Source organism: Streptopelia decaocto (genome assembly GCF_964273445.1).
Source record: "Streptopelia decaocto genome assembly, chromosome: 6".
In the NCBI taxonomy this organism is placed as follows: Eukaryota; Metazoa; Chordata; class Aves; order Columbiformes; family Columbidae; genus Streptopelia; species Streptopelia decaocto.
The window spans coordinates 43,771,095-43,785,881 of NC_138660.1; the positions used below are offsets into that span (position 1 = coordinate 43,771,095).

Genomic DNA, 14,787 nt, shown 5'->3' on the forward strand with positions numbered 1-14,787 from the left:
AGCAATACCCCATTTGAAACTCGTGGTCTGAAGATGGTGATCAGATTAAGATTATAATCGATCTGATTAAGATTATAGTCTGCCAACAGTTGGAGGGGGGCAGAAATGAACAAACAGAAAATCACAGACCTTGACACATCTGTTCAAATTTCTTGTAAATACTCTAAGCTTCTTCCAGTCCAAAATATTTTAAATTCGCTTCCAGATCCTGATTTAATTGCAGGTGTGTCTGTTCTGGTTTGCAGTTAGCAAATCCTGTTTATATTGAGATGTATCTAAATGTTCCATATTTTTAAACAAATCAAGCAAGCAGATGCTTAGAGGAGAGTTATGTGTGTAGTTTCTGGGGTGGAATTGTGTTTCCAGAGTGACCTGCAAACCTAACCACCAGTGTCACTTTCTCAGCTGTTCTGTGGAAGGAAACCAAGCAGCTGCTGTTTCTTTCTGTAGGCTGCTTGTGGCATGCTCTGTGCTTCTGGCAAGAGAATTAATATGCCAAACCAATACTGTGATTTAAACATGTCTATTCATTTCCCTGCACTGAAAAAAGACTTCAGTGAAGTTTAAACAATTATTAGAGATGTCTTCCCTAAGCTCATTTAGAACAAAATGAAGACTATATAAACAATTTATGATTAAATTGAAAAGCAGGTAAATTATCTCAATCTCAGACAGGAATAAAACACTCCTTAAGAATTCACATGAAGTACTTGGTTTCCTTCTCTGGTTGCTGTGATCACTATACTTTTAAATATTTTTTGATTAAAAACCCCATGTCTGTTTTGATTCAGTATCTGATTTATATACAAATGTTCATCCTGTTTAAATACTTTGAGTCAGTGGAAGATTTATATTGAGCAAATATATTCAGTAACTGGTAAACAAGAAAATATTTTACTTGTAGCGTATGAAAATATAGTCTATATAGCTGCATGTTTTGGAAACTCAAAACACTGGATTTGTCTCTATATACTCCATAGTAAATTTCTTTCTAGCTGTTTTAAATTGAGAATCTTCTTTCCTTTGGTTAGCCAATGTCAGGTGATGTTCATAGAAGACCTTCACACTTCAGATAGTGACAAAAAAGAACAGGCAGCTTAATGCTACCAAACTAGGGGTGTGTCAAATATCTCTCAAGAATGATAAACTCAATGGCGTTGTCTATTTTTAACCTCCTGTTCTTTCCTTTTTGGCAGAGTAATCAGTGTTATCTGAGCTGTTTCAGTGAATGAATCCAAGCAACTCTCTCGCTTTCTGAAATGAACAGTGGACCCTGCAAGAGCGTTTTAAGTCTGCTTTAGTGTATGAAGCTGTGTTTTGAAACACCATGTCAAATGAAGCCAGTTCAGAGCAGAAGCTTTCGACAACAACAGTCAGTTCAGTTGCTGTTCAGGCCGGGGAAGCCAGCATTGTGATAGCTGTGCTTAAGGTAAGGCAGAAACTGCTGCAGGGCTGTGATCAGTGCTTCTTTTAGAAGTTCTGTACAAATGAGAAGCTAAATAACATATAAATGATAAGGCAAGGTCATTTAATCAGTTAATATCTAATAGAGCTTCCTTGGAAGTTAACACTTGTTCATGTTCACAGCTTCTGTTTGTGTGTATGTTTGTGTACGTGTGTGTTTGTGGTTGATTGGTTTGTTTTTAAAACATAGTAAGTAATTTGGCCAAAATATTTAGGCTCTTAGAGGCAAGGAATTCTTCTTAATCTGTTTAAAAATTAAGCGATAAATGCTGAGTGCCATGAAAATGTGTTGATAAACATGATGTTACCTTTAATCATAGTTGAGACTCTTCAAAAGTTATTTTTTAAGTTATGCTCAGCAAAAATTTTGCATAATAAGTAGTCTACCATCTCCAAAAATGCAGATTATGTGCCTTTTCTTCTAGCATTTGCTAGGGGGAAAAAGCACCTAAACCTGATAATGAGTGGCTGTTTTTGAAATCTGTGAATTCATATTCCCGTGTGTTCTTTGTGTGTATGTAACTGTGCTTATAAGCACCTAAAGGCCTGTTCTGTGAGCTGGAATCCGCACCTACAGCTTGCACAAAATTTGTCATGGGAAGTAAAGCTGGATGCCAAGGTACTGAATCCCAGCTGGAATTTATTGGCAGTTAGATTCTTAATTTTCCAGTCAACTTGGAGAACAGCCTCAGCCACTAGAGTTTGTCTGTAATGCAGAATAAGGTGATAATTAATTTGGCTGTCACTGATTTAGGGTGATTATTCAGGATGGGGTTACCTCAGTTATGCTAGTGGGAAGGTTCTCTCTTATCAGCCCCCCTGAGGAGACTGCCTGCTGCCACAGGGGGGGAATTTTGTTGCAAGGAGACTTAAGTTTAGGGTGCAGACATTTATTTTTTTCCCCCATGTGCTGTGGGAACTGTGCTTGTCTCTATTGGCATCCATGCTTTGTTCTTTATCACCATCCTCTCCAAGTTATGCTGCTCAGACTGCAGCAGTTCTGCAGCACAGAAAGAACAAGCTCTGCTGGGGTGGCTGCCAGGCTTCCTTTCTTTGTGCCTCCTCCAGGACACAATAGGAGATTGCTGTTCAGGTTCCTATTCCACAAAGTATTAAGTGGCCCTGCTACTAGCTGTGCAATCTCTATATTCGGTTTGCAAGTATGCTGGATCTGTGTGGTGGAAATAAGATTTGCGGTTATGGTTTTTGCATCTGTTGTGATGGTTTTGTACCTTCTGTCCACCCACCCAGTTTCCTTAACTATCTCTGCAATCTGCAGCTGAAAGGGGAGATGAGCTGGACAAACCTTTTTGGCTCATTGTGATAATCTTACTCTTAACAGGCAAAACAAAATCGCAGTAGCTATTGGATAAGACTAGAGTCTGGGATTTTGATACCTGTTTCAAATGAGGGATGTTTGTATTTCATCTTGTGTCTTCATTCTGCAATTGAATACGTGTTTATGGGTCCCTGAGCTTCTGTGACTGTGGAAAGCGTGTGTGACCTGAGAGTCTGTGTGAATAAATACATGAAGGAAAGCTTGTGTTTTCTGAAGGCTGTTCCTTTTTACTTATTACAGTGTGGAAAATGGGTAAAGCTTCAGCTGGCTGAATCAACACCAAATTTATTAGAAATTGGCAGCAATCAAGATGAGACTAAAAAATTACTGCAAGATCATGAATTCCTCCTAGCTAAACTTAAGGTAAGATGTGATAAAACCACACAAAAATACACCTAGTAGTTATAGTTTATATACCACAGCTGACATGGCTATGGGGGCTTCCTGTTGCAATGTGGTTGTTAGGTTAAACTCTACATAGAAAAAAACATGTTCAACCTTTGTCAGTGTAACAGATCAGAGTTAGGCCTTTGCACTGAAAAAATATGCTCAGTGTTAATTACTATTTTTCTGGCAACAGCAGTAAAAGTGAACTGACACAGTTTTTCTCACTTTATACATTACTGTCAAGTGAAAAATTCCTATAATCCTTGGTAACTGCTCAATATATGGAATGTCAAGGTTTTTTTTTTAATTCTGCAATGTTATGAGGAGTTTGATTAGGTTATAACAGCTGTAAACACAAGCAAGCTCTTTGTAAGTGTGAAGTAGATATTCCAGGCACATTTTCATTGAATATAATTGATGTAAATTACAGTAAGGATGATATCATAACATTAAATACTGCTTGAGACAGGAAGATTTTTAGGTAAGTGTTCTAAAATCAAATTTTAGCATTCTTGAGAGCAGATTATAACAACAGTAGCATTTGGAGAGAGTGATATGCTTACATGGAAAAGCTGAACTATTTCAAATGCGGATGTTTGACACTGAGAAGAGTGTAAACACACCTAAGAAGAAACTTTGTTTTCATGTTCTGATAGGACAGGTTGACTCTGAGTCTGTAGACAAACAAATTTCCCAAAAAAAAACAACAACAACAACAAAAAAAACCAAACCAAAACAAAAAAAACACAAAAAACCCCAAAAAACAACAACAACAACAAAAAAAACCAGACCGAAACCAAAACCAAAACAAAACAAAAAAACAAACAAAACAAAAAACCCCAAGAAACAGAGAGGGTAGTTCTGCTATTTTTACTTATGCAAGTGCCTCGTCTTTACTGCCATCACTGTTGTACTCAGGCATTCGTGGAACAAGATGCTGTATCCTGTTTGAACAATTCAGAATTAGCTGAGTTATTACACACTGACAACAGGGAGAAGTTGAGTTTGGTGTTCTAATACTTGAAAATAAATTATAAAGAGTGGAAAATAAAAGATAATAATTCCATACTTTAAAAGAAAAACAAAGATTCAAGTAACATTTTGCCATCAAGTGTGTCCTTAAATGTTTCTGTGTTTATATTAAATGTTGTTCGCTACAGAAAAGAAAATAATATAAATATTGTTCTGAGAGAGACCTTGTAGGCATTACTGAAAACTTGTAAGGACATGAACAAGGGCAGCAAAACAAAGTCCTCTACATGGACTCCAGCTTGAAGTCATTGTATTAAAGCATAGATTTCTTTTCATTAAAGGATATGTTTATTTTCATTAAAAAATTACTTAACTAGTGAAAAATAAAATAATCCAAAAGGATTTCATGTGCTCTGATGTTCATTCACATTTGACTTTCTATTCCTATTAGTCTAGATGCATGGAATCTTGAGTTTGGTTTTCATTTAGCAACATTTACCTTGTTTTCTGCTCACAATAAATAGCAAAATAATAAAATAATCACAAATATTTTAATTCATATTGATAAAATGCAAAAATTTTTCACTCCTATTTGTGAGGCCTTGTGACTGATTGCTTGAACTCAAATGGCTGATCCTTATTTGGATCCCCAAAGATTAATAGATTTTGTCAGATCAGAAAATATATTACGGATAAACAAATAATGCTTGTCATCCAGATATGTGAGGAACAAATACTCATTACTTCATCTTTTATACCTGCAGTCCTTGCACAATTCAGCATTGATTAATCAACATTGTATAAAAGGATTAAGTTCAAAATGTCTATTTTTTTTCTCAGTATTTTAAGAGCTGCAATAATACAGGACTGCAATGTCATTATAATTTGTACTGAGATGCATTTTTCAGACATGAACCTTTTTGTCATATAGTAAGCTGTTAACACTTGTCAATAATTATTCAGGCTTAAATTACTATATCCACTCCTCAAAAATTTTTACAAGAATGACTCTGTCTTTGAAGTATTGATTATAGTAATTTTTTCCACTTAACATTTGTTAATATGTCCTGCATCTAAAATAATAAATTCAGTTTCTGTTTTGCTAAATTAGACCATATCTGCAGCAACAGTTTTGTTGAAAACATCAACCTCCATGATGTCATGAAAGTCTCCTTCCCAGCATTTCCCTAATCCTTTTTTTAGATGACCTTCAGCAGGTTTATGCATTCTGGAATTGTAAATATAATGTAAATATATGTATATATATATATATATATATGTTTTGATAACTCATTCTTTACATTTTTCAAAAGAAAAAGTGAGAGGAATCAAAACCAGAAAATCTTGAGAGACAAAGCTTCCAGGAAGAAACAAAAACCAGCCTGTGTGTGTGCATGTGCTGCCGTACTTTTGGCTATGACAGTGTTAAAATCCCCACTAGGACAAACCACGGCATTCTTAGTTTGCTTCCAAAGTTCCGTTTTTTATCATGAAAGAGATGCTGGCAGAACCACTACAAAACAGAAATAGATGTAGCCTATAAACTTAAGCTTAAAACCAGCACTGTTATTAATTTAGCTCATGAACCTGAAGATTGCTCTTAATTACGTTATTTACTTCAATTCACAGAGCATAAATTGCAAAATAGTAATTTATATGCTAATATCCAAGAAAAACAAATTAGAAAATTACATTCTTTAAAAAGTGATAATATGCTCATTTTTTTAATTTCGTATCTTCTAAAGAAGTCTTTCAGTTTTTTCAAGTAGAAATATTTTCATAATGCTTATTTTTAAGTAAGTTTGTTATGAAAGAAATTATTTGCTAATATCTTTTGAATTATTCACAATTAATAATTGAAGTGTCAACAGTACAATTAGCATGAAAGTTCATCTGCATTTTCATCATAAAGCAAAACTGAGTACTGGAAGCGATTTGTAAAAAAAAGGGGAAAAGTGTGATGAAATGTGTGATCCCGTCATCTGCACATGTGAGTCTGCTCAAACAGTTTGACAAGATCTATCTGTTTTTCAGGAAATAGAATCATACAATCATTTTGGTTGGAAAAGACCCTCAGGATCATTGAGTCCAACCATAACCTAGCTCTGGCACTAAACCGTGTCCCTAAGAAGCTCGTCTATACACCTTTTAAACCCCTTCAGGTATGGTGGCTCCACCACTGCCCCAGGCAGCCTGTTCCAGTGCCTGACAACCCTTTCTGTGAATAAATTTTTCCTAATATCCAATCTAAACCTCCCCTGGCACAACTTGAGGCCATTTCCTCTTGTCCTATCACTTGCTACGTGGGAGAAGAGACCAACACCTTTTATGCTAACAATGGCATAACAATGGCAGACAGAAATAGATGGAAAAGGCAGAGAGCTTTCCAAAGTGATTTATTTCCAGAGCAATCCATGATCCAGTTCTGATGAGAATATTGCTCATTGGGAGCAATTGGATCATGAACCTCATCATGAAATGGTGAACCTGCACTGAACCTGGTCATGAAAGGAAGATGGTCAGGTGGAAGTGAATGAACTCCAGTAGTATAAAAACAGAAATATAAAGTTTAACAATCAGTATACAAAGTGGTACAGTTAAAAGTGAATAGCAAGTATTTGTGTTGCAGCTGTAAGTCTACTTCTTGACTGTGGCACAGCTATTAACCCTCATGGCTGTGGAAACAGTCTAGGGACCAATACTTGCAACTGTTCTGAAGACAATTAGGAAGAATAAGTGGAAATTTAGGATTCTGGTCTTCCATACTGAAAAAAGCTGACACCAAGCTGAAGGTAGGTACATAGTAGGGTACAAAGAGAATAGTATAATCTAAATTCTTAGAGAGGACTAAGAAAACGTTTTGTTTGGATCAGCAGAAGGACTGAGATTATCATAAATACATTGCATGGGTAAACACCACAGGAGAACAAATGCTGAAGTTGAAGGCCACTGCTTGCATAGGAATATATATAGCGCATGGAGATCGTTAAAAGAAATAGGATGAAAAAGGTTTCTAACTGTCAGAGCAGTGTTCCAAAATAGATTTTTCAATGGCAATAAAGGAGTAAAAATCCTAGGTGATTTTGATTAGCAGTAAGAAATATTTGTAGAAAGGACTGTCTGTAATTATTCTTTCTAAGACCCCAGGGACTGAATTTGATGACCCAGGTGTTGTATAACCTTAAGAGAGGATGAAAATTCATGCATCTTTGTTTTCTTGATGTTTTTCACTTCTGAAATCTTGATGGTACTATAGCTAATAATTTACATCTCTGTTATTCATGTTGACAAATATTAGTTATGAATTAGATTGATTCAGGAGCTGCTGCCAGTTTAAGGAGAAATATTGGATAGTATTTCAGGGGAAAAAGCATATTTTATGATGACTGGATTTTAGAAAGCAAAAGATACAAACTTTACTGACGTGCAGTTTTCATTTTTTTGAGAATCAAGTCAATAAAGAAGTTCAGGAAGCGTGAAATCTATTTTACTCATGAAATTTTGAGTGTACATGAAATATTTGCATTTGCTGTATGCTATCCTCTCTAGGAAGTTTAAGCTCTACCTGTATCTAGTCTTTCGTTTCCTCCAGAGTTTGCCAGTCTCTGGCTGCTTCAGGCTCTCTTGTTGCTAAATGTCTTCTTTGCTTTGTGCTCCAGAAGTTTTCTGAATATACACCGTAAGAGTTGACTTACATGTGTATTCTAGAAGGCAAATTTTGTTTCCCTCTGGAAAGGGAGGGATGCTCAGTGTACAGCAATCAGGAAAGGGAAAAGAGAATTTCCCCCTCTCTTTCCATGCTCTTCAGTAGTGTGATGGGAGAGGTCTGTAGGAAATCACCTTCCCAGGACATGTGAGAATCTTCTGAATTTCCTCAGCAAGGTCTACCAGCATGGGTCTTCTAAAGCCCAGACACGTTTAAAAATTATTTTCAGTCTTTTTTCCTTTAAAATAGTCTTTCAAATGGCAGCATAAATTCCATCCACCTACTGATGGTTTGTTGGGTTTTTTGGGGGGACTGGTGCTTTTTCTTTTTTCTTTTACAGGAAAATTTTATTGGTTTTGGAGAAGCTGCTAGATATTTTTAAAGAGCCATTTTGGTTAAACTCTGCATAAAAGTATGAGTGAATTGAACATTAGCAGTTTTACTGAAAAACAGGTTTTTCATATAGCAGAAAGGAAACCAAAACCTATAATGATTGCATAAAATTGTAGAGTAACAGAAATATACCTTAAAAATGCCTTGTTTATTTTTTTCCCCACAGCTTTATTTGCTTTGACAGGGTTTAAATATTTCTTAAATGTGCTGTACAAAGGTTAAAGTAAGGCAGTTCCTTGGCCTTAGAGCCAAGAAGTCAGGTTTTTTTTCTCTTCTGTGAATAATATATACTGCCTGAAAAACATCTCTCAGCTGTGGAATGAGCATGAATTTGGTAAGAACTGCAATATAACTCTATTTCCTGCACTAAATATATTTTTAATTTTTTCTTAGCTAAATTGAAGTTTAGAAATTGAAGTTTACAAATTGAAATTCAAATTGCACTGAAAGGATAAATAAGGAAACCCAATTACACTTAAACTGAGCGGATTAGGTCAAATAAGTAGACTAATAATTCTAGCTGTATATGCTACAATTATCCTTCTTTAACTATACGAGTAACTTTAGATATTCTTGTATATTTGCATGTAAGTGGTCACGAGCAATGAATAGTTTTGCAAGCTCAAGACAATGCCTAAACTCTAACTGGATTCAGTACTTAATGGTTTCTTCTGTATATAAGTGAATGAAGGTGGAACCATGAAACAATTCAACCAGAATTGATAAGGTAAGGGAGCAACTGGAAGGGGTCTGAAGAAGTTGAACAGTATTGTGTATGGTAATGAAAAACTTCTGGATATTTTGCTGCATATGGGTAATGTAGTAATTGGGATATTGGAAACCTATGTTGTTTCTGTTTTGTATGTTATATTCTGAGTTCTGACTGCAGGTCGTCTTATGCTTACACTTTGTGTGGACATCTGTGAACTCACTGTAAAACAACCAACTCAGACATAGCTAGCAGTGTAGCAGCAGTAGTATGAAGCACAATTACCCACCACTTGCAATAAAATTGCCTGCCAGGCTCTAGATGTATACCTTTAGAAACCTTCAAAGGAAATGGTCTCTGTCCATCAAGAACAAGGCTGGTTCATTTGCAGCTGGTACGTTTCTTGTGCCCAAAGCCAAATAATGCTTAGTTAAGTTCCAAGCATCCTGTGGCAAGAAGTGGTAATCTGCAATGGGAATGTTCTCAGATCTTTTTTGAGCTGTACTGCACTGAGGGATTTACAGTGCAGATGACAGAAATGCTTGGCCTCAGCTTTTAGTGAAGATATAACCTCAGCGAAGGTAGTAAAAACAACTTGAAAAGTAAATATTGCACTTGCACTGAGTTCCAGGCTACTGACACTGCACTGAATGAGCGATTTAGATTTTACCTTAGTTGTGTCTTCACCAGCTGCACTCAGAACAGATACTGTAGTGTAGACTTACCCATTACTGCGCTGTTTTCTCTGAAACAGTGCTGTTGCTAACTGGCAGCACTGTGGATAAGCATGCTCAAACTGGCAAGGACAGACTAAGAAACAGGAGAGGACTTGATTAAACTTGAGATGGCTACCTTATGGTAAATTTAGTGTTGGGGTTATTATTGTTGTTGCAGTAAATACAGTTCTTGCAATATATACTCTTGCATAAAAGTATGATTCTTGCACAGTACCATGAGCATCAGTCTATGAATTGTTGTTGTACAATTTTGTCAAGTATCTCACAGATTTTTCCACCTGGTAATTTTTTTCATAAGCTTTCCAGGTGAAGAGAGGTATTAATTTCAGTTTATTACAATATAATGAGATCTTTGTGATCTATATTAACTTAAAAAAAGAAGTTCAAAGACAATCAGCAGTAAATCTTTATGAGCAGTGGTATTCAACATATTGTTAACTCATTGTTTTGATCCATTTTTTTTCGTGAGATAATTGGAGGAAAGCTCTTGCACCATCACCAGGTGCTGCTGAAATGCAGAAATGCATTTCTTCTGTCCCAGGTTCTCCTGTCTGGCTCCAGTTTCCTCTTTCCTTTTCTCAGCTGTGATTAGGTACAGCCAGGGGTAAAAGTGAGCAGATGTTTGCAACACACGGATTAATGCCATTTTCCATGTACCCCTGACAAAATTTTTCTGTGCTGTAAGCACTTCTAGAATATTCGACTATGTAGGAAGTTTGACTTGACTTTTCAGACTTGATCGGGCTATAGGATATTCTGGATTTTATCTTTTTTTTTATTGCTGCATAAACTGACTTGAGTTTAAAATAAAAAAAATCAGTATCTTTCCTGTTGAAGATAATGCTGAAATGAAACATGAAGTTTAGATGCACATACTTAATGTAACTTTTTTGCAGCTCTGTATAAGATTTACCAAGATGTAGAAATATTGTGAATAGTTCATGGCTTGGTATGCCTCTTGCAGTAGAAAGTTTATTATTTTCCCTAGAGCCAATCTTAGCTACATAACATTTTATAGATAACATTGTTGAAATGAGAGAATTTTGTATCACCAGAGATATACAAATATCTCAGCATGTTTGAAAGTGACTTTGTAGCCTATAGACTACAACTAAAATGCTTACCTCTAAATAAGAAGGTAAACTGTGTGTTATAACATGAATGCTATCTTTGGGTTATCTCAGTCCTGGGCTGGAACATCTGCTGAAGTGGTCTTGAACAAAACGCAGGGGGAGCAAAGAAACAGGACAAGTGGCTTTTTCAGTAATAACTGTCTCTGAGGCCAAGTGGTCTGTATGCTCCACACTGCTTTATGTTTTTGTCCTCACTTGGCAAAGGGTGGCTTGAAGAAATGCGCTCAAGTTTTCCCTCTTCACTAAAGCCACACTTTGCAAGTTGGAAATAAACTGGGGGGTTTGGGGACTCCAGCTCTTTGCAATCCTCTGAAGTGGCTGAAAAGTGACCTGATGGAATCTCACCCATGGTATCAATTGTTAAAACTATGGGTTCGGTTTATGCTTTGTCTGTTGAGGGTGGGTAGTTGCCCAGAGAAGCAAGTATCGTCACCAGTTTACAGTCTTCTCATCAAATTTTAGAACAATCCAAATGACGAAAATTTCAACGCTGCATGAAAGTGACTTGTTTAGTATTTGAATTCTGACATGAACTTGCTCTTCATACAAAAAGATTGTACAAGTTGAATCAAAAGGAAAGAATCAAAAACCCACATAGGAGGTAATTTGTTGTTTGGCTTTAAAGCTTCTACGAGACTTTAACAGGATCTTTTATTCTGGTGCTAGGAAACAAAACAAACTTCCTTTAGATCTATAAGCCAGGATTCATCCAGCACAGGTAGCCCCTGGCAGTTAGTTATTTTTCTGATGATGGACAAAGAACCAAGGTTTTGTTGGCTCTGAAGAAATTATGCATACATTCAGGAAAATCCAGTATTACATGGACAGCATAATTTTTATAGCTTTGATAGTATAAAAATAATTGAGAAATAATGATGCAAACCAATAAAAGAAAAACCAAGAGAGAGTTGAAAGAACTGTGTTAAAGATTGCAGTGAAAGATGGATTTTAATTTAAAATTTTCATGAGCTCTTTTCATTAACTTATCATTATCATTGTTTTGATGAAGCTGGGTTTTAAATTTTATTAATTGTATAACCATATAATCCCTGCAGTTTAAAAATTATCATGAGTCAGTGCTGCTCTTTTTTTATTTCCAGTAATAAGGATTCTGACTGCTGCATGTAAGACTAGAAGAACACCTGCAGCAACCCTTAGGTGCCTTGTCAGCTAGATAACTGTTCTTGAATAAAAGTTGACTGGAGTACTTTGGATTAGATTCCCAAGGACATCTGTTTTTCCTGATCTGATTCTTGTCTCATTGTGGCATAGTGGAGATATAAAACAGTTGCGTTCAATTGTTACATCAGAGTGACAGTATCTACAGCATGCAAATTACCTCATTTGAAATCAAAGCATCATTTTAAGAAATGTTAATTAGATTTCTACATAAATACATAACAGGTAGCATTTGGGAGATTTGAGCTTTTCTTACATTCTGAGGCAGTCAGGGTGGGGATTCAACAGAACAAAAATAATTGGTTTTGTAGAAGGATTAGAAAGCAACAGTTCCCATTGCTGGTATTCAGAAAATCAAATGGAGTGTGTATTGTTCTCTAGAGCACTGGCTTTTCATCAGATGCCCTTTTTGATGTGTTTGTCACCAAACAATAAGCCTGCATTCATGTTGCTGATAATGACTTTCCTATATACTGTAGAAAAAGATGGATTTGTTGGAGCTGCTCTTATGCCTGTTAATTTTACCACTGTTTGTTTTCATAGTTGGCTGTCTGTAAAGTTAAAATAATTTAATTATATTTTTTTTTTCAAAGAAAAAAGCAAGAACTCCACAGTTTGTATTGTTCTAACAGTACTGTTTTTAGAGACAACTGATGAGCCTCTTTAGTTCAAGCCAACACCTTTATGTAGTATATAAGGTCTAGGGAGTACTGGAGGTTATAGTTCTGTGTTTAGAACAATAAAGCTTTCTGCAGTTTCCTCTTTTCTGTTGGATCTGTCTGGAGAATTTGAAGTTTTTAAATTCTTTAGCCTTTATTAGAGTCTGTGTCATGAGTATGAGTTATCACAGATTTTAATTTGCCTAATATAGTTTTATTTTCCCATTACACATTCATGTGATAACACTTGTAATAACAGCAGAAATTGACACTGTATTAATTCATGCTCGTGATAAAACCTGAGATGGGGGGGGGGAAAAAAAGAGTATAGAACAAATGCTAAACAGTTTTTCTGGCACACTGAAGATTTTTAAAATTAGCTGGAAATGGCCCAGCAGTTTTCTTTCCCATGGTGAGATTAGTAAAGGGAATGAAACACAGTAGAATGATTTTCTTGACGATAGAGTAGTATTATTTGCTGGCCAGCTTGGGCAATACAGAGAGCCGAACTCGAAACATTGCATAAATATTGTGTTTTTCTGGAGAATACATGCATATGTTCAAGCTACTCTTGTCTGGATTGCTTTGAAGTCATTGGAGGCTTATGGGTAAGTAATATAATAAAGCTTGTAATGGGAAGGAATATGAAAGAAGATCCAAAATATCTGCATTTCTACCACTTCCAGGAAGATCTGTGTTTAAGGAGATGTAAACTAATTTGAATCTAAATATTACAGATAGAATGATAAATTCTCTTAACACTTGTTTTTAAATGAAATTTCATAAAAATATTGCCTCTGAAGTGCAGATGAAATTCAGAAGCTTGCTATGAAACATGGAGGAGCAGCTATGCTCCTGTCACTAGGACATGGAAGTAAAGCAGGAGCTGGAGACTTGTTTATTAGACTCACTGAAAAAGCAGCCTGATATCATTATCAGAACAGTGTTTTGGTTTCTGCTTACTTATTTCTTCTTTTTTTTTCTTCTCAGGCTTTGGAAGATCAGGTATGGGACCTGCTGCATGAAGCAGACAAGGCTGCAGAGGAGAACAAAGAAAAGAGTCAAGTTTATGATGCCATGGCAGAGACCCTTGGGGATGCATGGGATGGCCTCATAATTATGTTAGAGAAGAGACAGGCACTTCTGGAACTTACTTCAGTGTTCTTTGAAAGTGCTTTGGAGGTTTGTATTCAATTCAAATGAGACTTAATTTTAAACCTTCCACATCTTACAGGTACTCTGTCCACTGTAATTTTACTCTGTTATACATGTTCATTGCATTCTTAAAGGGTGAAGCAATTAAGAAAATAAAAATCTCTAGATGCATCCTTCCTTTTGTGCCTTCTGGATAGTTCAGGATGCAACTGAACAAAAAAACAATGTAGGCTTTAAGAGATACTTTCGTCATGATGTTTCCAAAATTTGTACTTGACAGAAAATGACAGTGAAAAACAGAACTGGACCAAAACCTATAATATGTAATTCAGTGACTATGGACATTCTGCAGAATATCTTTCATTCTTTATGATTCAAATTATTTGGTGGTAAAAAAGCTACCTCCTCAGATGCCTTCACTAATGCTTACTGAAGATTAGCCACTGAAGGTTTTACATTGAAATATCCATACAGCTATTGTAATTATGCAAACTAAATATTAGTCTAACTTGCCAGTCCTTTACCTGAGACTTCTGTGTGCAGATGTGCTCAAAAGCTCAATTGTGTGAGCCCAGAGACAGATTTCAGAGTGCTGTCTTTCTCTGTTTACCCATTTATCTGTATCTCTTATGCTAATTCACTGATAAACAGGGAGCTCAAGCAGAGGGGGGTTCCATGCCCTGCAGGTGTGTGTTCACTCTGTGTAGCCTCACATTCAATTCTCCCCGCATCCCCAGAGCTTTGAAGACTTCAATAATTCTCCCCGATAATTTTGTTTCTGCAATAGCCCACTGCCACTATAAATTACAGAAGCAACCATTCTACTGTTAACTGACCTAAGAACTCCAAGGGCAACAATCTACTAATTACTGTGTCCTGGTGATGTGTATTATACAAAGAAATTAGTAGAGAGATTGCATAATTGCTCAATTGCACCATGGTAAATTCTGTACT

At 36.1% G+C, this 14,787-nt stretch overlaps 1 protein-coding gene across 1 annotated transcript in view; it reads left to right on the forward strand.

Annotated features, from left to right (window-relative positions):
- Nucleotides 1–1,327: 1,327 nt before the first annotated feature.
- The window catches only part of CCDC141 (coiled-coil domain containing 141), a gene marked incomplete at its 5' end in the record, with an annotated part of 70,975 nt that continues 57,515 nt past the window's right edge, over nucleotides 1,328–14,787 (forward strand). The window contains 3 exons of the mRNA XM_082054901.1: nucleotides 1,328–1,429; nucleotides 3,044–3,166; nucleotides 13,669–13,860. Of these exons, the coding sequence (XP_081911027.1) occupies nucleotides 1,328–1,429; nucleotides 3,044–3,166; nucleotides 13,669–13,860 (417 nt within the window). The remainder of the gene's footprint in view (nucleotides 1,430–3,043; nucleotides 3,167–13,668; nucleotides 13,861–14,787) is intronic.